The sequence below is a fragment of the Argiope bruennichi genome, chromosome 2, assembly GCF_947563725.1.
Source record: "Argiope bruennichi chromosome 2, qqArgBrue1.1, whole genome shotgun sequence".
Taxonomy (NCBI): domain Eukaryota; kingdom Metazoa; phylum Arthropoda; class Arachnida; order Araneae; family Araneidae; genus Argiope; species Argiope bruennichi.
The window spans coordinates 61,441,599-61,468,199 of NC_079152.1; the positions used below are offsets into that span (position 1 = coordinate 61,441,599).

General features: G+C 30.2%; 1 protein-coding gene across 3 annotated transcripts in view; it reads right to left on the minus strand.

Annotated features, from left to right (window-relative positions):
• Positions 1 to 26,601, minus strand: part of LOC129954722 (caspase activity and apoptosis inhibitor 1-like) — a 418,487-nt gene that overhangs the window by 67,551 nt on the left and 324,335 nt on the right. For all 3 annotated transcript variants that reach the window (XM_056068165.1, XM_056068166.1, XM_056068167.1), the window contains 2 exons: positions 12,313 to 12,397; positions 10,468 to 10,539 (listed from right to left, as the gene is read on the minus strand). In XM_056068165.1, coding sequence (XP_055924140.1) covers positions 10,468 to 10,539; positions 12,313 to 12,397 — 157 coding nt within the window. The remainder of the gene's footprint in view (positions 1 to 10,467; positions 10,540 to 12,312; positions 12,398 to 26,601) is intronic.

Consider the following 26,601-nt stretch of genomic DNA (forward strand, 5'->3'; position numbering starts at 1 on the left):
TTAACAATATATTTTGTGATATTTTGTTATGATGTTTTGAATACGATTTAATGAGCAAAGTCGAAAAACAGCTTTCTTAAATGACTTTAAATAAGCACTCAATGTAATGTTCCAACCTTTCAAATGGAAAGAAAAAAATCTAGTTTCCCACCTATATTATAATTAATTCATTATTCCAGTTTCATTTTTCATGAAATGTTTCGCACTATTCCTCTGTTTATATTTAGGTGAATTAAAATCTTATATAAAAAAAGAAGTTGAAAACTGACTAATAACGCTTCTTAGGTTTTTAAAATCAGATAAGTACATATTAAAACTTCACTTTCGTTAGTATTATCACCATTTCCTCAAATAATGTATATCACTTTTTTTTTACAATTCGAATAATATATATTTATTGTATCATATTTTACACACACACTTTATATATATATATATAGGCTTAAGCGGCTCATTCAGTTGTTTAGATTATTACTTATTCGGTATCATTTATATGATTAAATATAAATATTATAACTTTAAAGATTAAATGTGCATTTAAATACGAATTTATTTTAGTATATAAACTCTTTCTGAATTGAATATTCAATTTTCTAGATTACAAATATATAAAATTACCTTGAGTGTTCCGCTTCAAGAAATTTGTTTATTGGATGTCCTATATTCAATTCATCAATATCTGGTCAGTATTAAAATTTAGAATTAATGCAAAGAGAAAGACGCAAATGAAAACCAAAAGCGAGAAACCGATGGTCAAATAAGCAAAGTCTCAAAATTTAAGATGAGGGGAAAAAAATACCTCATGTATATAAAAGATTTTAAAAGCATCGCACATTATCATCAAAATATGACACTAATTGGTAAAAATATGTAATTCAATATATATTTTTTATACATCACTGACGTCATAGGCGCCAGGATATGATTCTACAAATTGGAAAATCGACCTGGTCCCTCCTTACCTGGGGTCGTTTCAAATTCGTAGGATTCTAAAATAAGCTCATTGCATAAAAATAATTTATATTTTATAGTTTGTAACTAATTACTTTGCAATTTTTTTGTAACAAATATTTTGTTCCGATGGCATCCCATAAACCTAGCATCTGGCGCATGTTTTATGGGGGGGGGGAGTGTCCAGTCCTTCGCTCTTCTGTCTCTACATCAAACGAATTCATGACAAAAACTTTATCTTTTCGCCCATATTTTTCTTGACGAAAAACAGGTCCATCATAACAAAAATTAATATTCTTTTGTTCAGTTTCTACGAAAAAATAAAAGCTGTATTTAAATCAATTCAATTTTGATTTGGTGATCTATGACAATGCTGACAAAATTGAAATTTCTCTCCGCTAGATATCATTTCCAGTATCATAAATAAGCGAGAATAATTATTTTCCCAGTTTAGTAATTCAAGTTACGAGTCGAAAAATACGTCTGGATATAACTGAACACAATCCAAATTGTAATTTGAAAATAACAAATCACATTTTGTTTGTTCTGAATATAACAGTTAAGTTATATTAAAGCCTCATTTTGAGGCGAAGATTATTTCGGGGCGTTATTTCGGGAAGATTATATCGCGCGCAGATAAGAACAGCACCTAAGCAGATCCCCTTTTCTCCAAATCTACTCGACGCATCAATTGGAATCAGCTGACCTTTTATGTCAAATTTAACTTGCACTATAGTTCAAATTCAGTCTGCACGAATTGTCGAATCAAGTTTCAAGAGAAAGAAAGATGCATAACAGCGATTTTATAGGTTTAAATTATTGAATAGGCTATCCAAAACAGATGACTATGTTTGTTCCCTGATATCAGATCGATGAGAAAGGGGGAAGTTATATCGGTCTGTCGCCTTTAAGTAAAAGACTATTAATAAGAGAGGAAAAAGTTTAAAAGCAAAGTTATAGATGATAAAATGGTCTATAAAATATCTACGAAACTGCAGAACAACATTTTTAAAATAAGATAGAAAAGTATTTATAGGCAATTTTTGACGAATGTGGCGAAAAAAAATATTTTTTTTTTTCCGAAAATAATGTCAAATTTATCAGAATTTTTTTCTTTGTAATAAAGGGCGAGGAATTACAAAAATTTCGCATAAATTAATTTTTTTTTCTAATTTTGCGCTTTTTTCTACATTATTTCCAAACTATGTTAAAATGTTTTAACAATCGACAGTTCATAATATAGCTATTTTAATACAACTTTCTTATTTAAAATTCTCTTCGCAAATTAATAGTTTCTTATTAAAATGCGAAAAACTGATGTTACAACTTCCCCCGTTCATACGATCCGATATCAGGGAGCAAATGCAATGACTTGTTTTGGATGGCCAACCCAATGACTTCAATTAATAAAATAGCTGTTATATAATAGTTGGGTTTTTTTCTATTTCAAAGCATAATTTGACTGAACTGCTAGCTTCATAAAGGGAAGATTTTTGGTAGAATTGGAGTTAGTATCTGGAAACCTTCTGAAGTCTTAATCACTATGGAACATTCAAATTGGTATATCAAAAAACTTATATAAAATCATATGAAGCTATTAAAAATCACTTTAAGACAAATAGTCCCATTAATTTTTGTTGCGGTAAAAAATAACATTAAAAAGAGGTTATATACTGTCTTTCTATTTTTAGAATTCGTCTTCTTATTTTTAGAATTTACCCTTAATTGTATAATAACGATTACATGAGCTTTAAAAAATTAATTTAATATTGTCTGAATGAGCTGAATATAATTCTAGAAATTAATACAATGAAAAGTATTGTTTTCAAACACATTTAAGAATATTTTTAAAAGTTTATTCAATTTAAAGATAAAGAAATTGTAGAAGTAAAACTGGTTATCACTGTAAAATCGGGAGTTAAACCGTTTTTACATAAAATTTATTGTGCAATCATGTGTTCTAAAATTAAAAACGAAAAACAATTTTAAGTATTAATTTTTTAATTAATTAAAAATCTAATTAAAATTTCCAAAACTCTTTCTTGGTGGACATTATTAACTAAGAAACAGCCACCACCATGTAGAACTAATTTTAATAGGTCTAGATCCAACGATTCGCACTTTAGAGAATTTAGAATGAGTTTTTATTATGCTGTAGCCATTTACAGATAGTATACCAGCCTGTAAACAGTATGAACTTAAAAGCATTGTATAAAATCAAATTAAAAAAATATTGAAATTGGTGTCTTATTAAAAATGTTAAATTATAGAATCATACATAAGTGGTTAGGATCTAAAATCTTTCCATTATCTTATATCAATTATCAACTTAGATAAGCTTTTCTGATGATTCCCAAAGAACATCTGAACATGCATTTCTCAAATACATTCTTGGATACACTATTAGCTACAATTTGGAAAGCAAAACACTTCTAGTGATGCTCTTAAGCATTTTTTAACTATGGGTAGTAATGTCAGTAGAAAAAAAAATTATAAAAATACAATACAACTTTTTTTTAAAAAAGAAAAAGGTTCCGATGGACATTTTAATTTATTGCTAATATAAAATGAAGTATGAAATTGAATCATTTAGAAATAAAACTGATGCTCGACTATCTTTGAGGGATCAGTTTGAGCACACAGTCCTAAGCACCCCTGGCTTCAAAGGGTATTTCTTTCTTTGTTGCTTAACACATTTCTATGGAATGTGTTAATTAATTGCATAAAATAACATCGGGTTGTCAGTACATAACAAATTATTTAGTACCAAACTCATAAACACTATCTTTGCCACGATATAATGTTCATAATATGTTTACGAGCAGCTGAAAATAACAACTTTCAGGATTATGAGTTTGAGAAGAATCTGACCAAAAGAAAACTGAAACAGCAGACAAAATGTACAAAAGATCAACCTGCGCTGCTCTTTAGAAGTTGGACATAAGATTCAGCTTAATATAATATTCAGCTTGAGGGTTAATGGAATAAATCCTTTTGATTATACCTTTCAAAGGAATAATTTTTCTTTCACTTTCTTAGCTTTCTAGCTAGACCGATGAATTTCACAAACTTTTTTTTTAAATACTGTCAGCACTTCTTTATAAATTTCCTTCCTAGTTTCGGATATCTCCTCTTTCGAAGTCTTAAAAAGTCCACTTCCTAAATTAATATTTTTTTTTAAATAAATGATTTCACATGATCTGCGCCAAGGAAGAGTGTTTTGTGTATGTTGATGCACTACAAGTCAGACCTATCAAATTTGGCACATATATACTTTGGTAAATTAAAATGTGCATTTTGGGACAATGTTTTTAAAAACAATTAATAAATTAAAAATTACGTGAAAATTTAATATTTCACCATGACTTTCGAAAGTATTACATCACGAAAATGATTTTCCTTAAAATTAAATATTATATATATATATATATATATATATATATATATATATATATATATATATATATATATATATATATCCTTTCAGTAATATCAATTCTTTTGGTATTATCAAAACGATAATGCGATTTGATGTTGTAGCCGCTGTTGTAATACTAACCATAACTGACCGATGACGGCAGTGACAGCGCCCTCTGAAGACTTGTAGCACTATGACTCAGTTCAGGTTACGCGACGGCATGTTCTGCGTGCTTTCATTCATTCTCTTACATATGTATCTTAAAATTATTTCAAACTTTTGTATGTAATTGCCTATGTAAATAAATAATTGTTATACTAATTGGGATTTTTTACTGAACCCCTTAAGGACCCCGCAATGTTATACATTATATATATATATATATATATTTATTCCTATTTCTAATTGATTTTTTAAAATAATATTTTAAACATACTTCGCAACAATGCATTTCACTAATGAAATGAACTTTAAATTGTTTTCATTGTTGGTATAAATATTTTATCTTGACTTTAGTTTCCAGTATTGATGATCAAAGTAAGAAAGTTCGGTTTAATTCACCAAGATGCATAGATTTCAGTTAGTATAAGACTAGCTTTTGATAAAATTATTGAAATTTTGTTGCTCTTTGTATTTTTGTTGCTTTTGTACAGTTAGGGTTTAACCTCGGAACTAAATAATGGGCTATGCGTTTTAAAATTGCGCTCATTTTTAAACACTGCTGCTCTTTCCACTAATATTAGGGGATGTATAAAGATGTGCCAGAAAATTAGGGTTTAATTTAGTTTAGTTATATTAACGTCCCGTTTAAAGCAACACTAGGACTATTTTGGGACGGACCTCGTAATTTTGAACCGTGGTCAGATGACGAAGGCGACACCTGAGCTGGCACCCCCCTCTCCACACCACAACCACACCAACGGGAGGACGTTTGGCCTTGACGGATTTATCGTGCAACAAACCCCCTTACACGGCGGTTCTTCGGTGGAATGAGGTCTCGAACCTGAAACCCTAGGGCTCACAAGCCGAGACCTTACCACCAGGCCACCACGGCCCTCAGAAAATTAGGGAATTGCAAATATGATATAATAGTATAACGTATAACAAAACAGTATACTGCATCCAAAATGGTATGAATTAAATGTCTATCAAAATTTGAATTTCAAAAATATTTCACTGAGAAAACCATTAAAACATATAGTTACACAAAATATTTAATTTAAATTTTTGATAAACCTTAATCTCAATGAAACTCTTTTAAAGTTGTTATCTTAATTATATAAACCTTTATTAATTTAAAATCTTTATTTCAAAACAACAAAGTGGCATAGAGAGAGCAAAATGCACTCGGGACATATGACTTTTTTTCTTTCATTTGCCATCAGTTATTTATCAAGTGTAAATGGCGCCTAAGACACTTTTTAGACTAAGGCATTTTTTTCCCTCAAGATATTCCACTTTAAAAAGTAAAATTAATGTTTTTCCCGAAGGAGCCTCCGAAAATTGGTACACTAGGCATCTATACCCCTCCCCCCCCCGTTCCTTGATTGCTACGCCATTTGACAGCAGTAAAAACCTTTTTAATATTTCAGCAGAATTGCAGTCTCAACTGAAAATGCTTATCATACCACTAACACATCATATACATAGTAGCGAAATTAAAATAAAAGAACTGAAACGTTATTCTTAAAAATGGATAGATACATATATTAGAAGCAAAGAGTTTATTTTGATATTATTGAATAATTAGCCTCCCACCCCCAGATTATTGACTTTTTAGGCTGTTAAAACATTATAATGGAATGCATTTTTTTACAAATTAATCTTGTTATTTGATATGACTGAAAATCGTATCAAGTCGGTTTACTGCAAGTTAGAAAGTCAAGAATCGGTTTACTGCAAATCAGAAAGTCAAGAGTCGGTTTACTGCAAATCAGAAAGTCAAGAGTCGGTTTACTGCAAATCAGAAAGTCAAGAGTCGGTTTACTGCTAATTAGACAGTGAAAATTCTACTTCAAATGGAAGTGAAAATTCTACTAAGGAGCTTAAAAACATGCAATTGAATATTTTGATGGACGAGTTTGAATTCCATAATAACATTTAAAAATATCATTGCAAATTATTGTTTTTATGATCGCTTAAACTTTCTATTTGACGCCTATTTCTTGATTTCTTTTACATCTGTTTTCCTCTGACTGAATGGAGTTTTTGGTGACACGACGAGCTATCTCTGAGCATTTCTATTCATATATGAGTCATTATCTAAGCAAAGCACTCATTTCAATGCAGCTATAAAAAAGTTCAATAAAGCAATCTTACATTCGTAAGGGAGTTTGTTTATTACATTTGGCAATGAGCATTCGACAATAAATAATAAGAGTTATTTCTGTGCCACGTACATTAACGTTTTATATTAGAGAGACTTTAGACGAAGGAGTTTAGACTTGATTAAAAATGATATAGCAACTTGGTTTTCCATTCTAAGAGATTCAAAACTGCTTGTTTAAAATGTTTCAAAACCCAATAAAAGTTAAAAATTCCTAAAACAGCATTTTGAACACAACTCAGATCAACTGTTGCGTCTTAATTTTAAGGTTTGCGACCTTATTTTTAAGGTGAGAAAAAAATCCGCAATGTCATCATTCACCTTGGAAATTTTCTAGTAGCTCCGAAATTACTAATTTAATACGAAATTTAAGAACTAAATAATAAGAAAAAAAAATCTATTTAAAATACTTGTTCACCGATATATACTCAATATTGGCTTAGAAGAATCCGAAACAAAAAGCCACTGTAAAAATTATCAAGACTTCTTTTCATAATCGCCCCTTTTCTCGTAGTGAAAATAACAGCTTAAGAAATCCTGTGCCAAAATTTAATTTCTTTAAAAAAATTACTGAAAATGACAACATTTTTCAACTCAAATATGAAGTAAGAAAAAGTAAACTTTCATGAAATTATGAGGCAATTTTTAAACCTAGATATTTTTAATTACGGAAAATATTAATAAAAAGCAGTGAAGGAAGAATGCGCGAATTTCATACCTACGAATGGAGTTCACACAAGCGTTTGTAATGCGCCTTTATTAGGAAAGCGGACCAAGTAGAGGAGACTGAGGAAAATCGGGGCGAAGAATGACAAGCCAGTGGAAAGAAAACGCCTGTTGGCCCGAAAGCGCCTTCCAATGCGTCCTTTTAAAACGAATTACGATATTAATTAATGAAATCTTAAGCGTTATTTACAAGAAGGGGGGAGCAAGAAAACGGCCGTTATACGACCCGAAGATTAAAACCAGGGCGGCGAAGAAGATCGGAGGGACGGGGTGGGGGAATGTCGGACGATGTTCCACTATCACCCATTCCACAAATCACGACGCCCAACTATAGACGGGACACTCGGATGAAATAGAAGGGGTTATGAGACGCAACAAATGAAGCAAACGATGGCGGAAAGGGGGAGAGGGGTAAATCGAAGCTCCGCTAAAATTAGATGTTTGGACAGAGTAAAATACCTGCTGCTCTGGCAGTGCTACAGCGTCTGCACCCTTGCCCCTCCCCCACCTTCTTCGTCCTTCTGGTCGCATGTGTGTAATGAAAGAAGAAAGAGGTGGATGTGTGGACGGGTGATTCTGGAGCTCCCTCCTCATTCCCCCTTTCCCGAAGCAACACCCCGCTCACATCAAGTTCGAAAAGCCCCGCGAGCGGGATAAAGTACCAGCTTGTGCCAGGGACCCCGAACTGAATCTCCATCCTCTCCCCTCCCCCTTTACAACACATAATGCAAGCACACACACACACACTCACGGGCTTAGCCCTTCCTCTCACCCCCTTCACCATGAACTTTTCTCTCTCTCTCGAAGTAATTTGCATTTTCCATTGCTGTTAAGTAATTACGCTCGGGAATAGGCTACATATTTGCCGAGAATTTAATTTTGCCGAGGATATATGGCAGTAAAATTGGTAAAATTAAATTCCACGGCAAATACTTATTACTTTACAGCATTATGTCGCTTGGCATTGTTTTCTCTCTCCTCGGCCGTATATATATTCCTTATACCCCTCGGAGCGCTTGCTGCCTTTCGCTTGGCAAGAGAGAAAAGATAGCGAAGAACTTGGAGGAAGAAGCTGGGGGAGGGTGCTCCGTCCGCTCCCCACCTTGCAGCACACCAGCTTGGGGAATAAAGAGGGGGCGAGACAGTTGAGAAAGGCAGAAATCAATAATTTTGCTCCCCCGTTCTTTTCTGCGGAGGGGGAAAGGCTGGGGTGGCAGACTCCGAAACTTTTAATGCTTTTAAATACAACTACAACTTTTCCTTAGACCCCCTTCTTCATTTAAGCACATTACATGCACGCTAATTTGCTTCATATATTTCTTGAAACCTTGCTAATCTCATTATCAGATCAGGCACGCTTCAGAGAGGGTAGAAGAAGGAAGAGTCCGGAAAGGGAGGTGGGGAGGAAAAGACTCCCATAATTTAATTTAATTTAATTTGATTTAATTTAATTTCGTTTAATTTGATTAAATTATCGGATGCTTGCTTCTCTCTTCTCCTCTCTGTTTCTCTCAAGGCTAAAAGCCCGCGCGCACACATAGTTTTATCGCGGGGTACGGGTGGGGTGCAAGGTGGTTGTGGGAGAGGGTGGATGCCAGCAAGAGGGTGGTAGGGAGGGAGGCGAAGCGTTTCTAGGGAAAAAGGAAATAAAATACATCAACCCTTTACTGATGCCGAACACTTCAGTTTGAAGTTGTTACGAGTGTGTGTTTGTAACCTCAATTAAAAATATTCTTAGGGTTGTCTTTTTGTTGCTCGGGGCCCACTTGGTCCACCTCTTTTAGGAGCAAACCGCATTCGTTTATAATAGGACACGCTCCTTATAGGATCTTCATAACGTTACAAAATTCGTGAGCAACCGTAATGTTGATTGAAAGTAATCAAACTTAAAGCAATCACTAAGTCGATCTTTTCCAATAAACAACCATTTGCTAAAAGGACGTAGTGTCTAAGGATTTCAATAGTAAAACAGCAAAAGTTTAAGAAAATCTAAATACAAAAATTCAATTTGTACAAAAAGATTGAGTAAAAATGTTTTATGAAACGCATACTTAGCATTGACTTGATTTATTGCAGTAACAGGCATATCTGGACTTACATGATAGTATAAAAAAACAAAGTCAAATGACAAAAATCATACTCGAAACAGCATTTTCCTCCTTAATTATCGAAACTCCACAAACATAAGAGCATTTTAAATACATTTTCGCAAGGTTAGTTTATTTTATTACCTAGGGTTCGGTGAATAAGCGACAAAATCAAGGTTACAGCCAACTTGCCACTGAGTAGTAACCGGAAAATGGAGGGAGGGGGTGTCAGATGCTCTGATTATAAACTCGAAGGGTCAAAATATTAATGTATCCCGTTTTTAACATTAAATACGGCAAGAGAATTGGAAAGAATGTACTTTGCCTCAGGTATTCTTACCATTGTGCGTTTATACCCTTGCTACAATAGAGCCATCAACCAATAATAGATCAGGTTATGTTATAGATAAGTTTGAAGGTCATTCGATATCGAAGTCAGATCTACCTCATGTTTTCTTTAGCATTAATAGCAATATAGGAGAATAAGAAGTATTTCATCTAAGGATTAACAATAAATTTAAGTTACAGTGTTTCGGAGATTATTTAATTCTACCCACTGGTTTTCTTTAATTCTTTTTTTTTTTTTTTTGAATCAGAATTGTTAGTGAAGTTTGCAATGTGATCTATAATCGAATAAAGAAATATGACCTTACTGTTCAGACTTTCACATTACAACGACGTGAGAATATAGTATTTTATCTATCAGTTCCACGTGCACAATGGATCTTTCATTTGACCCAGATTCACATTCATGATTCTCCGATTCTTCGACATCAAGTTCACTTCTTTTCTGGTGAAATTGAAGTATTGGAATATGACAAAAATATGAGTTGAAAGAAAATATTTCCAAAAAAGAAAATTTTATATCAAAAACTTTCAAAGCAACCACTGATTTAATATTTAAAATTATTTTTTTACAAAAACTGTGGAAAATAAATAAATAAAACCCTAACGCTTACCTTTCTCTGTAGATACTTCACCGACTTCACTGGTTGTAGGTTTCACCTTTTCATCTGAAGGTGGAAGTTTACCTAAAGAACAGAACTAATGTGTAACAAATATTTAACAACAGTCAATAAATTGCAATCAATTCCTATATAGTTTAATTTTTTTTTAATTATAAACATTACAAAATGTTATATTTGAAATTTTACTGATACATGAAGACCAGACGCTTTAGTAATTATGTATTACTAAAGTGTCTGGTCTTTACTGACACTGCTAAGCCTTAAAACACCTTAAGATATTTATTTTTTGTATTTCTGACACATAAAAGTAAAAATTACTTTCTATAAACAACAAAAATTGATTTATAGATTTAAAAATTAGAATGCATAAGTTAAAAAGACAATGCAACCTTTTTTGTTTTCTGTATAAGCATTTTGTGTAGATATTTTTTATGCATTTTTATATGCTAATATGTCTGAATGTCATAGAATAATCAACATTTTTCAACATTTAATTTTTGTATTAATATTACTACAAAATTCAAACTATGGATTTCAGATTAATAATGCTCATGCGTTTATTATTTAAACTCAAATTATTTATTAAAATAAAAAAGCTCAACAAAAGCTCAAAGAGATCACGTAAAACTCGATATTGCATAGTATCGCTTAAAATACGAGTATCTTCAGAATGAAAAATTATTTGTATAACTGTTTTATTTTGCTTTGCTTGTTTCATTTTTTGGTTTTCATTTTTAGAATGTTATTAACGTTCGAAGACTTCCTTCACAAGTTTAAAAAGTGAAATATTTATGAGCTGGGCAAATAAGACAGTTAGAATGTAAAAAAAAGCATATATAGTTCAAAGATTAATATTAGTAAGCCACAGGCAGTTCAAGAAAGATGCATTGCTCTATAATATTAAATACGATATAAATGTATTTAAATGTAAGCGAAAGTTTGATTTTATGGAGCATTCTTATAAAATTAAAGCTCGTATTGATTTACAGTGACACATTCGTCAAAAGTTTATGTGCACCATCTTCTTGAAATTCAATCATCTATAATAATATGACGTTGATTCACTTCCACAACAGATATATAGTAAATATACTTTTACAATATAAGTATATTTCCATTTAATAATTACAGATACAATTTGTAAATTCATCTAGTTTAATTTAGTTGAGTTAAATCAATGTCCCGTTTTTATATGGAGATGGATTTTGAGAGAGAGATTTGATCATGAAGAGATGGATTTTGAATTATAAATTGTAATGAAATAATAAGAAGGAGACAAGGAACGTGTTTCATAAAGAAACACCCTGATTTCTAAATCATAATATATTTAGAACACTGGGAGAAATCAGCTTTCGAATTCGCAAAAGAGAGATTTTAATACCAGTCCCTTGTATTCGATGTGAAAATCAAGGTATAATTTTCTAAAAATCTTATTTCACCAATATATCTTTGCTTTACTTGTGCAATAACTTCAAAGATAAATGTAAGTAGTGAACCAATGAAATAGCACAGATTATTCTTCTAAAATTAAAAATGCACCATTTTGGAATGATTTGCGTTACTATTAAAACTTTTTTAGATATTAAAATTAGTATACAAATTATAGAATTCCTTGCGTTCTTTATGTATAATGAAATCTAATTTATGATATCATAATAAGAATCATGAATAATCAATCCCGGATTCATTTCATCTTTTCGGAAAACCATAACTTATTTAGCTTATGTTAAGATAGTGAAAAACCGAAAGAATAAGAAAATGTTCTTTGCATTATGCATAAATGTATTATGATACTAATTAAGTACATTAAGACTTCTGTAATGTGAAATAATTTACCTGATATTATCTGCAGAATTTCTTCTGGAGAAATCTTTTGGATTTCAGCTGCACAAAGAGTTTTCAGTTCTTCAATGGAACGTTTCTAGATCAAAAACAAAACTTAATTAAATATCATTTGCTTATGAAAATGCTTTGTTAATAAAATATGGCATATGCATCAAAGTTGAAATGTTAATAAAGCGCATTAGCAAAGATGAAAAAGGCGCATATTCTTCAATTATAACCTATATATAGATAATTAAAACATAAATTCGTTGCAGTTCTCTAGGATTTTTATGATAAAATACATTTTCATAGAGATTTTGTTCCCCGATTTTATTAATTACAAATTTTTATCTGAGAAAATGAAAGAGCAGGATTAAGCCTTTATTATTAATCTAGCATTGCAATACAAATTGCGTTGTCCTTCTTTTCACAGCACTCAAAACTTTATATTATTTTAATAGTTATTTTTTAATCTATATACAAGTAAATTTTAAGGGGAAAAATATGAGAAACAGGAGCAACACAGTTCCTGTTTCTCATATTTTATCATTATTAATAACACTTTTATATTAATTGTGACCTAAAAATGTTCGTTTCAGTGAATTGCATGTCAAAAAATTTAATTTGAAAGTAATTTATATAAATGATAAAAATATATAATTTTTTAAAAATAAAATCTAAACACAAAACTTTCCAGAACGAGTGACTTGTCATAAGTAATCAACACACTAAAAATAAAGCATAGATCAATAAGCAAATTTGAAAGCATGAAAAAAAAAATGGTTAGGATAATGTTATGGAATTTAAAGTTCGCATGATTTTACTTAGAATACATTCGAGTGCGTGGTACACCATTTGAAAGCAAAAAATTAAACTTTCCTAATAAATACAGTGACAAAACCTGTCTTTTAATATTGCTAGTCTAATGTGCCTGTTTGTATCTAGTCTTAACAAACATTATAAAAATTTGACATCACGTTTGATAATCTATTCATTTCTTAAATTATTTCAGAGCCTTATAGTTAATCCAAATGCATAATATTTCAGCTATAATGACTCGATTTAAAATTATATTCGCTTTCATGATGTCGTTTCTTGATTATATGTTTAAGATTAACGTTTGAAAATGTTTATTATCCAGTTAAGAATTCAAAATATTAAAAATAATGCATAGTTATCAAAACCACTCAAGTAACTTATTTCAATTTTCAAAACTTTAGTACATTTGGAAGCAAATAAAAAAAAATCGATTACAAAATTCCATTTATCAAAAATGGAATAAATCAAGCTAAATAAAAGAGTATAAAAATTTTCATTTAAATAAATGTTCATTTTTCCTAAATGTTTAAATAATAAAATGATTGTCAAAATATCTTTTATATAATCTGTAAGGCAAAATAAGAAAAATTTATTAGGATTACTGATAACGGATTAGATTGAAATATTAAACTGAATTTTCGTAGGGAAAAAACGTATTTCTTTCATTTACGTGAATATTAACCTTTAGGATATATAATAAATCTATCTTAAAATTTTTTTGAAATTTTGATATAAAACAAAAAATAAACTCTAGAGTTGTTACTGTTACAAATTTTGGGAAAAAAAATAATACACTTGTATTAATATTTAATTTCTCATAGCATTTATTCTTCGACCAGATTTATTTGTGATATTCTTTCATTCTTTTAGAAATTTCTTCTTTTTTTTTCTCCCATCCAACAAATTAATTTGCTGGCATTTCAAAGACTATGGTCTCTTAGATTAAAATATATTATCTTAAAAATCACTCAAGTATTTTATCGATTGCATTTTTATAATAATAAACCTTGAGAAATTTGGAGCATGAATATTTGAAGGATATTTTCTATAAGTTTATTACAATAATGAAACAAGTATTAATCCTATAATGAGAAGCTGGTCGATTTGGGTCGACCAGAAGCGTCTCATTTTAACGCGCAGAAATCCATTTAATCTTTAAAACACTAAAAGCTCTAGAATGTTTTATAGCAAAGCTTCTTAACCTTATATTAAAATGAGTTTGCTTTGAAGTAATACTATTAAAAATTAATTTAAGGTAAGAAAAATTTAGAAAAAATGAACAAATCAAAGATGATAAAACAATTTATTAACTGAATAAGTCTAATCGATGCTTGAAGATTCGCATTCTGGATAATAACTGCTTAAAATTAAATGAATTTCTCTCTGCCAGAGCTTCTAATAATACTAAGTGCTGAACCTTAATTTACGTGCCAAGAAACATCTCAAAAGAATTAAGCTTAGTCTTAGAAATTATACAAAAGACACCTGTTAATATCAACACAGAACTAAAAGAAGACTACGAAAATTGAGATCTGCCACCTTAATATTTTTTTCTGTCCAAGAGCAGATTTCCATAAAACAGGAATCAAGTTTTAATTAAGATATAAAGAATTTTACTCATAATAGCCTCGTTTCGTATCAACAACTGATTAGGCAAATTTGCCAAACCGTAAAAATATTCCACATCGAAGAAGAATCGTGAAGTGTGAAGGAAGAAAAAAAAACTCTTTAAGACTTGATTGAGCACTGCTGAAGCCCTCTTTGAGATGTTAAGAATTAGACCAAATTATTATTTTTTTAAAAAAATTCTTCATCATGCCTCCGATGTCGATCGAAGAATCGTATTTTGTTCAGAACCAAATTACGGATGGCTAATACAGGACTGAAATTATTCGGTTCGCTTATGCGGTTAAAGTTAGTAATTAATAGTTAATGACCCAAAGGCGTTGTAAACACATCTTGCTTAAAAATTCAAAAATACTTAATTAATAACATGGTAAGTTAATTAAGAGTTTCCACTAAATTTGTATTAAAAAAAAACCTGAACCAACCAGACAAATGCACTCAGCTATAAGACTGTTTGTGAATGAGTTTGTCATCGGTTGCAAAATGTTAATAACGGCAACTAAAAAAAACTAAAGCTCATAAACGAACTAATCAAGTTTAGATTTATGCAAATCATTTCATTTTATTTGTGGTAGCTGGTTTTAGATAACAATAGATGGTGATATCTTTGTTTGTTTTTTTCCTAAAAACCAACGACGATGTTGAAATATCAAACTGAGCAGGATTTCTTTCAAAATACCGAGGGAAATTTTCTCACTTGCAGTCTATTTTAATTTTTAACTTCAGGAAGCTGGTTTTAATTGCTTTTTTTAATGCTTTAATAATTCTATGTCGGCTAGAATGAATATTAATTAATAAGAGGAATGGTAATTCTCTCTCTGTCTAAGTCGAGTGTTTTGCTTTTGCATTTTCTGCCAATGCATATTTGATTTTGAATATGTGGTAATTTTATAATTAAGTATTTTCCCGTTGACTTTAAATGTCGATTTATTAATAAAATGTGAATCTTAATAAAGTGGGATAACATAATACGATCATTGTTTCACAAAATCAGTTTTTTTTTCACAACCAGTTTTGCGTTAATTGGAAGAACAAAAGCTGCTTTGAAACAAATGAGGAACAATGACAATTTTATGCTAAAAAAAAAAGAAGAGGCTTTTTAAAGGAGAAGAAAATACATAATGTGAGCTTTGATAATAAAATTTTCAAAAAGATTGGGATATTATTTTCTATTCCTTTCAGATTAAAATACCATTTCAGTTATTATTAAATAATACAGGAACCCCCCCCCCCCAAACTGTTAATCGAAATTGCAATGTTTACAAGTAGTGTAAATTTAATTTTGGTATAGATATTTTCTGAACAAAACTAAAACAATTAATTATTCAAAAATGCAAGAAAAATGAAATGGATTCAGCAGTTAAAATCGATTTTGGTATTTTTTGAAATGCATAATGGAAACGTGCCATTTAGTTAAAAAATGTTTAATTAAATTTACTCAGAGAAGATTAATTAAGATATTAATTGATATGTTAAGAAGCTATAAGGAAAGGCAGATTTAGTTTCATAATAATAATCTTACATTATTATTATTAAATTATTCTTAATATAATCTATACATTTTGTGGAGAAGTGAAGAATCTTTTGCATAGATAATTATATTGAAGGAAATTAAATATAAAGAATGTTTAGAAATTTTTTTCTCATTTAATAATGTTAAAAACGATGCTCAGTTCGTATAATCTCTTCATATATTATTAAGTACAATTACTCTTCCAGAGTATTAATTAATAACTTTTTCCATAAATTTGTTACTAAATAAATATAACATTCTTTTTAGTTAAATTCAAAGATTAAGCTTATTTAATTTTAATACTCATTTCAGATATAAAATTCAAAAATTATGTGTATACAAAGTTTTAAAAATTACAGGATTTAAAATAAATTAAAAAAAATTAATTTGATATCGCTTCAATGAAGAGACAATTTTTGAGACCATCATTTTTTTTATTTTTTTTATTTAAAGCAATGTTTTTCTCAAAACAAAGCATATCGATATAGAAAATATAAAATTTGTTATTAAAAAAATATAAAAATTTTATATAATTTTTTTTATATATTTTATATAAAATTTTATATAAAAATTTATATAAAAATTTAGGGAAAACATAAAATTCATTTAGAAAAAAACTGATATGATAGTAAAAAATTGCTTTTTTCTGTGGCCAAAAATATAGCTTTTTCTGTTATTGGATTTTCTACAAATTAATTAATTTATGAGCTTCCTCAAAAAAACCAGAAATTTCAAATTTAAGGCTGTTTGCAGCAGCCTTTAAAATCAATATGAAAATTCTGAATGCAATATATATATATTTTTTAATATGAAAGGACTTTTTTATCTTGATGTTTTCATTAAGTTTTTATAAGTTTTATTCCATAGAGAACCAACTTGTTTTGGGGCAATGGAACATTATCTTTCGAACTCTGTATTTTTGCATTCTTTATAAAGATATACACATTAATTTAGATTTTCTTTCTATTGCAGAAAAGTTTATTCATATTGTTATCCATAACCTAAAAAGTCCTGTCTTGACAACTAATAATTATCCAATTTTCAGAAGGTAAATTTAAGTATCGTGAACGTGTACTCGGGTTCACGAGAATGTACGTACTTATAAGACAAATACTCGTTATACAGTTCATCCTCGTAGAGGGATTGGATTCAATCTGTAACCATAAATGAATTAACCCCTCCTCCACCATGCTATAAAGTTTGGGTCTTTATGAAAGTAACACAAGGTATTGCAGTTAGTCACAAAATGGCCAACTTTAAACAATGCGCCATCCCTTCTTGTAGGGAAGTGCAATACGTGGAAGTGCAAAGTGCAACAATGTAAGCAGTATATTACTTAAATGGAAAAGATGAAAGAGCATATTATTTTTTCCATTAGTTTAATCTGCCGATGTCCTGGCCTAGGGGTAGCGCGTCTTCCCCGTGATCTAGGCGTTCTAGGTTCGAGTTCCGATTCGGGAATGGTTGTTCTGTCTTCTATCTGTGAGGTGTGTGAATGTGCTCCCCTGTAAAAAGGGGTTGTGCAAGCGAAAGTGTGTGTATCATCTTCATATGAGCTAGAAGTCAGACTTCTGCCCTCGGGTGCTCAGGGGTCTTTACCCTCAGAAGCTACTGCACCCCCTTTCCGTGGTAACGCGGACACGACATCATCATCATTAGTTTAATCTATATTAATTTTTGTTAAATAACGAAAAAATCTCTCAACGAATACGCAAACATAACAGACACATTTCACACATTATAGTACATAAAGTATAGAGATGACGTACTTTTTCTAGCTAATTTATAGAATTCATAAAAGAAAAACGCGAAGTCTTACAAATTTTCAGTCTGCCCTTATTAAAGAGTAATGAAAACTCGAAAATGCGACATGTGTTAAGCATGAAAATATAAAACGGAAAAAGTACAATATTTGATTTCAAAATTCATCTCAAGTACGGATTTTCCGTGAATAATCATAAGTTTTTTACTTTGTTAGTCGAGACTCGATTTCGTAATAGGATAGTAATTTAAAGGAAAGAAATGCTCCGAGCCATCTGTATCAATAATACATTAAATATTAATATATTCATTTGCTTCTTTGTCAATTTATGCAGCAGACAAACTACCACTTGAACGAAATGCAATTCATTCAAATGTAAGTTTGCATTTTGTGTCGATGTACAAAAAAACTCATTTTCGACAAGAATTTTAAAAGAAGCTGAGCATATTTGTTACTCCAACAATAAAAGTTCGATGAATAATAACAACAAAATTTGTCAGAAAACTAATTTACTGCCACTTCTTAAAATATAAGCAAATATCTTAACTCCATCAATATGAATTTTTCACGCTTTACTGAATGAATACTGATCTCAAGGCAGTGAGACAGCTGAAAGCTGTTTTTATATTTGTTTTGTTGTTAGATACTTTAAAATTTCCCATACATTTAGTTTTTATATTATATATAAATGTTATGGTAAATGTAATAAACTTGCGATTATGTATAATTGCAAGTGATTATTCATAATCATTAGTGGTGATTACTCATTAATCACCATTAGTTTAATGGTGATTAAGAATAATCACGGGATAAATAACATTTACTGTAACATCATATTATTAACATGTTTTAGCAGTCGCGTGACCAAATAGATGAAATTTTTGAAATTTTAAAATTTTGATTTATTTCATCCCGGGGGGCATAATTTGTACAAGAAACGATCATAAAATATGCGTCAATCTACATTGCGACACAAGCAGAAGAGCAAAAAAGACCGAAAATTTTTCCCTTTGTTGGTTTTACTATGAGATTTTGATAAGGAATGGATTCAGGCAAGGGAATTTTAAGGATCTTTAAAAGAATTTGGTAAGCATTAGGGATTTTTATCCTTATTATCAGAGCATGGGAACCTGCTGAATTCATCAGTTTTGTAGAGCGCGTGTTAAAAGTAATTAAATAAAAAGTGAAATTATATCAGGAAATAAGAGAACATTTTAGAATGAAGTTAATATGGGTTAAATTAAAACCTTATTAAAAGACCTCCCAACTTATTAAAAATTAGGATATTAACTAAGGTTTAAATTAGATTTAAAAATATCGTTACATAATATAATAAACAGGACGGTTATAATTAAATTTCCTCCATAAACAGCATCATAAAACACAAGCGGGTGAACGGATTGCAACGAAATTTGGCATATAGACTGTACACGAGATGTGCTCACGGAATTTCGAAAAAAAATTTTTAGTTCCAAAATGTCCACCAGAGGACACTTTTTCCGGAAAAACATTAATTTTAACACAATAATAGACGAAAACGGAATACAGAAACGATATTAACATTTATTGACTTGTTTCTGATCACATTATTATCGAACCATATTAAGTATAGATAAGGAAAAAATAAAAAAAATAACAGTACGCTATTTCAAAAAAAAAAACAGTTCCGTTTGCATAAACAAGAACAGATTAAGACGACATTGCACAAGAGGAACAGTTGTTAATCGTGTCCTGGATGATGTAGGAAAAGGTGCTTCATGTGAACGTCTTCATTCACCTGCAAAATTTCAAGTCGATGGACAGTGTGTTCAACAGCAGATCGTAACTGATAAGTTGCGATGCTTCTCACATGAAGCGTTATGGAATTCTTTAAGTCATTCAACGCAATACAAGATAATATCATCATTACAGCCGGAAATATCGACATAAAACATGGCAACAACTGCAAACGTTTCTTACCCTAACTTGTTTTCATAAAGCTTCCTCTTCTTGGCAAACATGCAAATTTTGATGTTTTTTTCCAAGAACTGACAGCTTTTCCCGATTTTACATTTTATTACTCATAATTCTTGTTCTGGATTGTTAATATTGTTTCTGTATTCCGTTTTGGTCGTTTATTGTGTTAAAATTAATGCTTTTCCGGGAAAAGCGCCCTCTGGTGGACATTTTGGAACTGATTTTTTTTTCTTTTTTCTTTTTTTTTTTTTTTTTAAATTTCGTGAGCGCATCTTGTATTAAATATATGTACCAAAATTCGTTGCAATCCGTTCAACCGTTTGCGTTGCATGATGCTGTTTATAGGGGAAGTTTAATTATAACTACAATGTATATACGTGCGCTTCTTATATCAATGTCTCTACATACCTTAAAGAAAAAGAAAGGTCTCATACTTTAACCTGTTCGTATAAAGTGACGAATTTAGCTCGTGCATTGAGTGACACAATTTACAATATATTACAATTCAATTCGATTTCTAAGTCGATGTAGCAATTAATTTAAATCATAAAAGTCATTTGAACACTCTTGGGTATGTCGAACTTACTTTATATTTTTATTTTGACTGAAATGACAATGTTTCAATTGCGATTAAACATTGTCATTTCAGTCTAATTAAGGTCTCTGGAGACCGTTAGACAATGAAAGATTCCGGGTTAATTTTAATCTTCCCAACTTCCGAAGTCAGCTATATATTTAAATATTTTAATTTCTATATAAGTAGTTTAAAAAACAGATTTTGAAAAACTGAATCAATAAAATATTAAATTGAGGGACATTTCCTAAATATTTTGTTTTAACATATCTCTTAAAACAATGCAAAATTTAAAGTAATTTGATATAAAAGAGTTTAAACCTTTTAGCTCCACCGGGACATATATGTCTCGCAGATATTTTAAAATCATTCAAAAGATAAGTAAGTGGGGGAATTTATTGAAGTGCATGCCCCAGTGGTTTTCAGTGATTACATTCATATGTTAGTGTAATTTTTAACTATATCTTAGATATAAAGTAGTAATAAAGAAACCCGAACGAAAACTGCATGTGCCATGAGTAAAGCTTCACACTGCAAAAACTGTTTTGCAATGTATCATACATAGAAATGTCATGAATAATGTTGGATATGTAAGAGTTTTCTTGCAGTAAAATTGTTTTAAAATATTATAAAAACTACAGACTCAACTTTTCCGTTTATATAGTCACCTCAAACCCAATGTCCCATTTACAAAGACCATTGGGATACATATGACCCACCTCAAAAATTGCACCTATAGTTAATTTTTTTTTTAGAAGAATATAGCTATTTATATTTTATTTGATCCGTTAGTGCCCTAAATTATCTTAATTTTGGAAAAGAAAAAACGTATTAAAAGGGTTAACTAAAAATGAATTTTTTTCACATAATCGGAATTTTATTCTTTGAATATGTTGAAAATATCTTGAAAACTTTGCCCTCCTCCCTAAGAAAGTAGATTTCTACTTTGCCTATTTTATCATCCGAGTCTGAATATGATACGTAATTTATTTAGATGGTTAAACAAATTTATAAACAAAGAACAGAAAATAACTTAAAACCACCATGGCCTGATGAGAGAATTAAGTTTTTAAATCCGAAGATCACAATCTGCGTTTTCACTGAAATTAAATGTTTGACGAGCTGTGTGAACCTTCAAGACATCACTGAATCTGACGGGCTTTCCTTTTCCAAGAGGCACAATACATTTGGAGAGTAGGCTTCCTTTCTTGAGATAGTAGACTTAATTCACATAATGTAGAGTAATCACAGGTGAAATGCGATTACATTGGCGTAGTATAGATACAAATAATATACTTGTTGCATGACCACCGTCCGTAATAATCATCAAACGAAATGTTTATCAAAGAAATTAATTCAAGAGCATCTTACATCAAATGGTAATAGAAATCTACAATTTAATATTAAACTAATACCACAGTGAATTCATTAAGAATACCTGCATTTCTAAAATAAAAATATACAAAATAATTGGTCTGGAGATAAATTTAAAAAGAAACTTCTAAAGTTTTTTCTGCTTTAAATAAAAAAAAGTAAAGAACTATTTCAATAATTCACATTTCCAATCTATGAAAAATTTTTTTCCTAATGCTTATAATAACTTCATCAGAGCATTCTTACATAAATGAAAAACATAGAAAAAATCCACAACACGATGAAAATAATAAACGATATGACTCCCTAAAAATCTTATTTATTTACAGATAAAAATAATAAAACCCCACAGCGTTTAAAAGTCCAAATTCCACAAAACCAATAAGAGTAAAAAAAAAAAGAAGAAAAAAAAAAAGGTGGTATCAACTTTATGTCAATTTTTTTTTATTTACAGCATACAAATGACAATTTTTAACTAATAGCTCAATCAAGTCAACAAATGCGTCATTAAAAAAAGTAATTTTTTTTTCTCAAAACAAGCAGGTATTAAAAACGAACAAAAAATAATAATGTTAGCAATAACAACATAAAAAAACAACTGACGGAATGGCAAACCTTCATCACGCTGCTGATAACTGATCAGTGTATTTTACCATACATCATTCTCAGTGCACTTTAAAAAAAAAATTTTTTTTTTGCTCATTTAATTTTTATCGTCATTTTCCTAACTACCTTTACGCACACACGCATGCATATAAATATTTTTTTTTTATTCCTCTCATAAGTTCAGTGAAAATTAATGGCAGCAGTTTGTCGTACTTCCTGTTTTAGAAAAGTATCCGTGTAAATTAGAGAGATAGAAGAAATGGAAGCGCAGGAGGAGAGGTAAAGTTTAAAGGGGGGAGGATGGATAAAAAACCCCTCAACATTATTTGTCCAGGAAGACCCCCTTCCACCCCCTGTGCCGTCCTTTTTCTCTCCGATCTTATGTTTATCCAGCGTACACCACTAATGGAGGTCGCTTTCATTAAGACTGTTTTTCTCTTTATCATGTGAGCACTCGAACGGAAACATGGTTCATTATAAACGTATCGATTTTTTTACTCATTTAAAACTTAAAATTGATTTTGTCATAGAAGAAGAAGAAGAAGCAGAAGAAAAAGAAAAGAATAAGAACACTTTTTAAAGACGCAAAGTAATGACCATAATTAACATTAAATCAATAATTCATTACTGTCAGCGAACGAAGCACCAGCAAAAATGCCAGCGCGATATATATATGTACACATAGAAATATACTACAGGATAGAACTGGAGGGACAAAGTAAAAAAAAAAAATCCTTTCTAAAACTGAGCATAATTAGTGTTCGTATGTCAATATTTGTCACGGGTTCTAGAAGTTTCGAATAACGGAGAGGGGTGAGGGAGATGGTGGGAAATTTTTAAGAAACTTTTGATACATGGTGTGGTGCTTTATTGCATTTTTTATCCTGTATGTGTACGTCTGAAAAATGTCCGACGACCATTAGCTGACCGCATGTACATATCGATCGAATAGCCGTTAAAGAGGGAGGTGTCTTTAAATGTAGGTAGTCATTTTTTTCCCTTCTCTTCTGAGAACTAATGACTGTCATTTACTATACAATATATCCGAAAACGAAAATTATTATTTATTTGATGTCATTTAAAAACAGCCTCAATTGTAATGAGAACAGTGATTAAGAGTTGTTTTGTGTGAAATTGCTTTTTTAATTCGCGCCGAGCTCACGTAAGATGTTGTAGGACTAATAAAATTTTTACCGCGCCAAAATAATAAAACTTATCGAGGCATTTTTGCTTTTGCTTTTTCTGATAATTAAATTGAACTGATTAAGTATCATTAGAGGTTCTTGCATTGTTCGGCCTGAAGATTAGAAGAAAATCTTGGAGAAAACTTTTTTTTTCATTGAGTTTCAACTAATTTATTATTCATTAACTCATTAGCTATAATAAAATGAATTTATCATAAAATGCAATCTTTTTATTAATAAAAAGACTATGCTAAAATAAAACAATATGGCACAATAAAAATAATTTAACAAAAAAATAAAACTCCCTCTAAACTTCCATTAAAGTATAAGTAGTAGAGGAAGAATATGCTAACAAGACAGATTCGTTATAAATGTATTATTAGTAAGAAATCTCATATCTTTATTAATTCCATCCTAATTAAAATTTGCAAGTAATTTTAATCTGAACTTTCTTTCAAATTTCAGGTTTAAATGAATACAGGAATACTTAGTAAACCATTAATGCGATAACATTTAAAAACCGTAACAATGAATATTTCTTGTTTCAGCTTAGCCATTTATTATTCGTTGTTACTAAGAAAAACATTAAGTATACGGTATAGTTTAAGTAAATTCATATCAGACTATTGAAAAAAATACAATTATATTTTCACATACTTTCTAAACACTGGTATGTTTAGAATGTTCACAGAACTCGCTGAATCAGCCAACTTATTTTTTGAAGTGAATCAGCGATTTTCTTCAACCAATAGAAAGTCAACGGGATCATGGATCATGGTATCAGTATACAATAGATCATGGTATCAGTGCCCAAGCTAACAGTAAAGCAACCATATCAACAGTTCCTCCACTATTTAGTTAAAGGTATCCACTATTTAGTTAAAAGTATCCACTATTTAGTTTTATTAGTTTAGGCCGACAAAGATTACTTTCAGATTCATAGTAAAGAGGAATATTGAAATACCAAAAAGTACATTTACGTAAGATAATACCGGATCTTGTCGTACAGAGAACAATATTTTTTTAAATTTCAGATTATAAGCAAAAATGTACAAAAAAAAAGTTTTTTTACCGGTGAAAAAGGATATATTTTCATATGCGTTGCTTCTAAACATATAAGCTCAACAATTTTTCAAAAGCCAGCTACAGCTCTAATTATAAAAGCGTTCGATGAAAACTTTATCTATTGCTAAGCATTCAAAAGAAGACATTTTAATTTTAAAATAATATCATTCTAACAATTATACTTTTCAAAAAAAAATAATAAATAAAAAAATAAGACATACAGAGTTGAGTTCGTTTTTTTCCTTCGAATAAATGAAATTCAAAATAATAAAAATTATACTTTTACATCTTTTTCGAACAACGGAAATTTGACCATTTACTATAAATGTCCATACCATTTTCAACAGTCTTAAATCCTCAACTGAATGATAACATATCACGTTACTATCATGTGACTCATATAGTCAGCATGAAAATTATCTTTAATCATACAGGGAAATTGTAAACTGAACGTAGGGAAACGAGGGAAATTGTAAACAGCGAATTTTTCTAGGAAAAGAGCCGGATTTAAATTGGGTCAATAAATAATATTAGAAAATCGGTTATATATTTGTAGCTGAAGTAGCAGCAGCACTATGCCCCAATCCCACCTTATTCCCCTAAATATGATAATACTAATGATAGATTTTCTTTTCGAATTTCGAATACGATCAAAATTATTACTTAAACTCTTCTTAGTTCTAATTAGTTGGATTAGCGAAACTAAAGTATATTAAGTCTTACAAAAATTTAAAACAAAAAATTTTTTTCAGCCGAGATAATTCTAACACTTGAGATTTTCAATTAAATGCAGTAACCATTCGTATGCAAAAGATCGGATGTTTCTCGCTGCAAAAATTGTGTAATCTTTTTTTAAGACAGCTAAAAGAATAATCCCGTCTGTGAAGAATATAATCCTATAAAAGATTGCAAACAAAAACTCTCCAGATCAAAAAGCTAACGAATAAAAAGTTAAAAAAGTAGAAGATATTAATGAATAGAATACAGGAAAGAGAATAACTTTTTTCTTCCCTCCTTCGTTATTATACGTTGAAATTTTAAGAACGATTAGCTATGCTGCTATAATGATTCCAAACTTATAAATTCGAAATTCAAATGACTCAATCGCAGACCACAGTCCTAATTAGAGGAAGGTCCATTAACAAAAATTCCACCCTTTATTTAGCATTCAAAAGACAGTAAGGCCTTCCACGTTTTTTAAACTCAAAGGGGATACCGAAGAACAAAAGAAAGAGAAGAAAAAATAATGATAGAAAAGGAAAATGAATTTAATCATTTCGAGTCTTCATCTCATGAAAAATTCATCACTTTCCATTCGCAACGCACAATTTGACATTTCTCCAAATTGTAAATGAGTTCTCGGCCTAATCTCAGCACCGCTATTAAACTTCTGAATATTTAATACCGACTTTCGCTTTTAAAATCCAATGCACCTGCTATTGTTAAGTAAAAATACGCATTAGGCATTATCCTTTAATTGCATGTTCGTGAGGAACCCAAGTTATCATGTAGAGGATACCTTCGCATGAGAAACCATACCAGAAAAAGCACCATGGCTTTACAATCCAAGTTAATAAATTCTTTTGAAACCATATGTTATTTATACAAAACAAACATGCAAAATGAACTAAAAACAGTAAAAAAAATGCATATAGCATGAAAAGATAATTAATTACTATTATTTTTTTGCGTGCAAAAATATTTTCAAAAATTTGTGATGATATATTTACATTCTCATACCATTGTAAATATTGCATTCAAGAATGAAGACAAAGACTGGAAACCGTTTACGGGAATCGTGTATCCAATGCATTACAAAAAT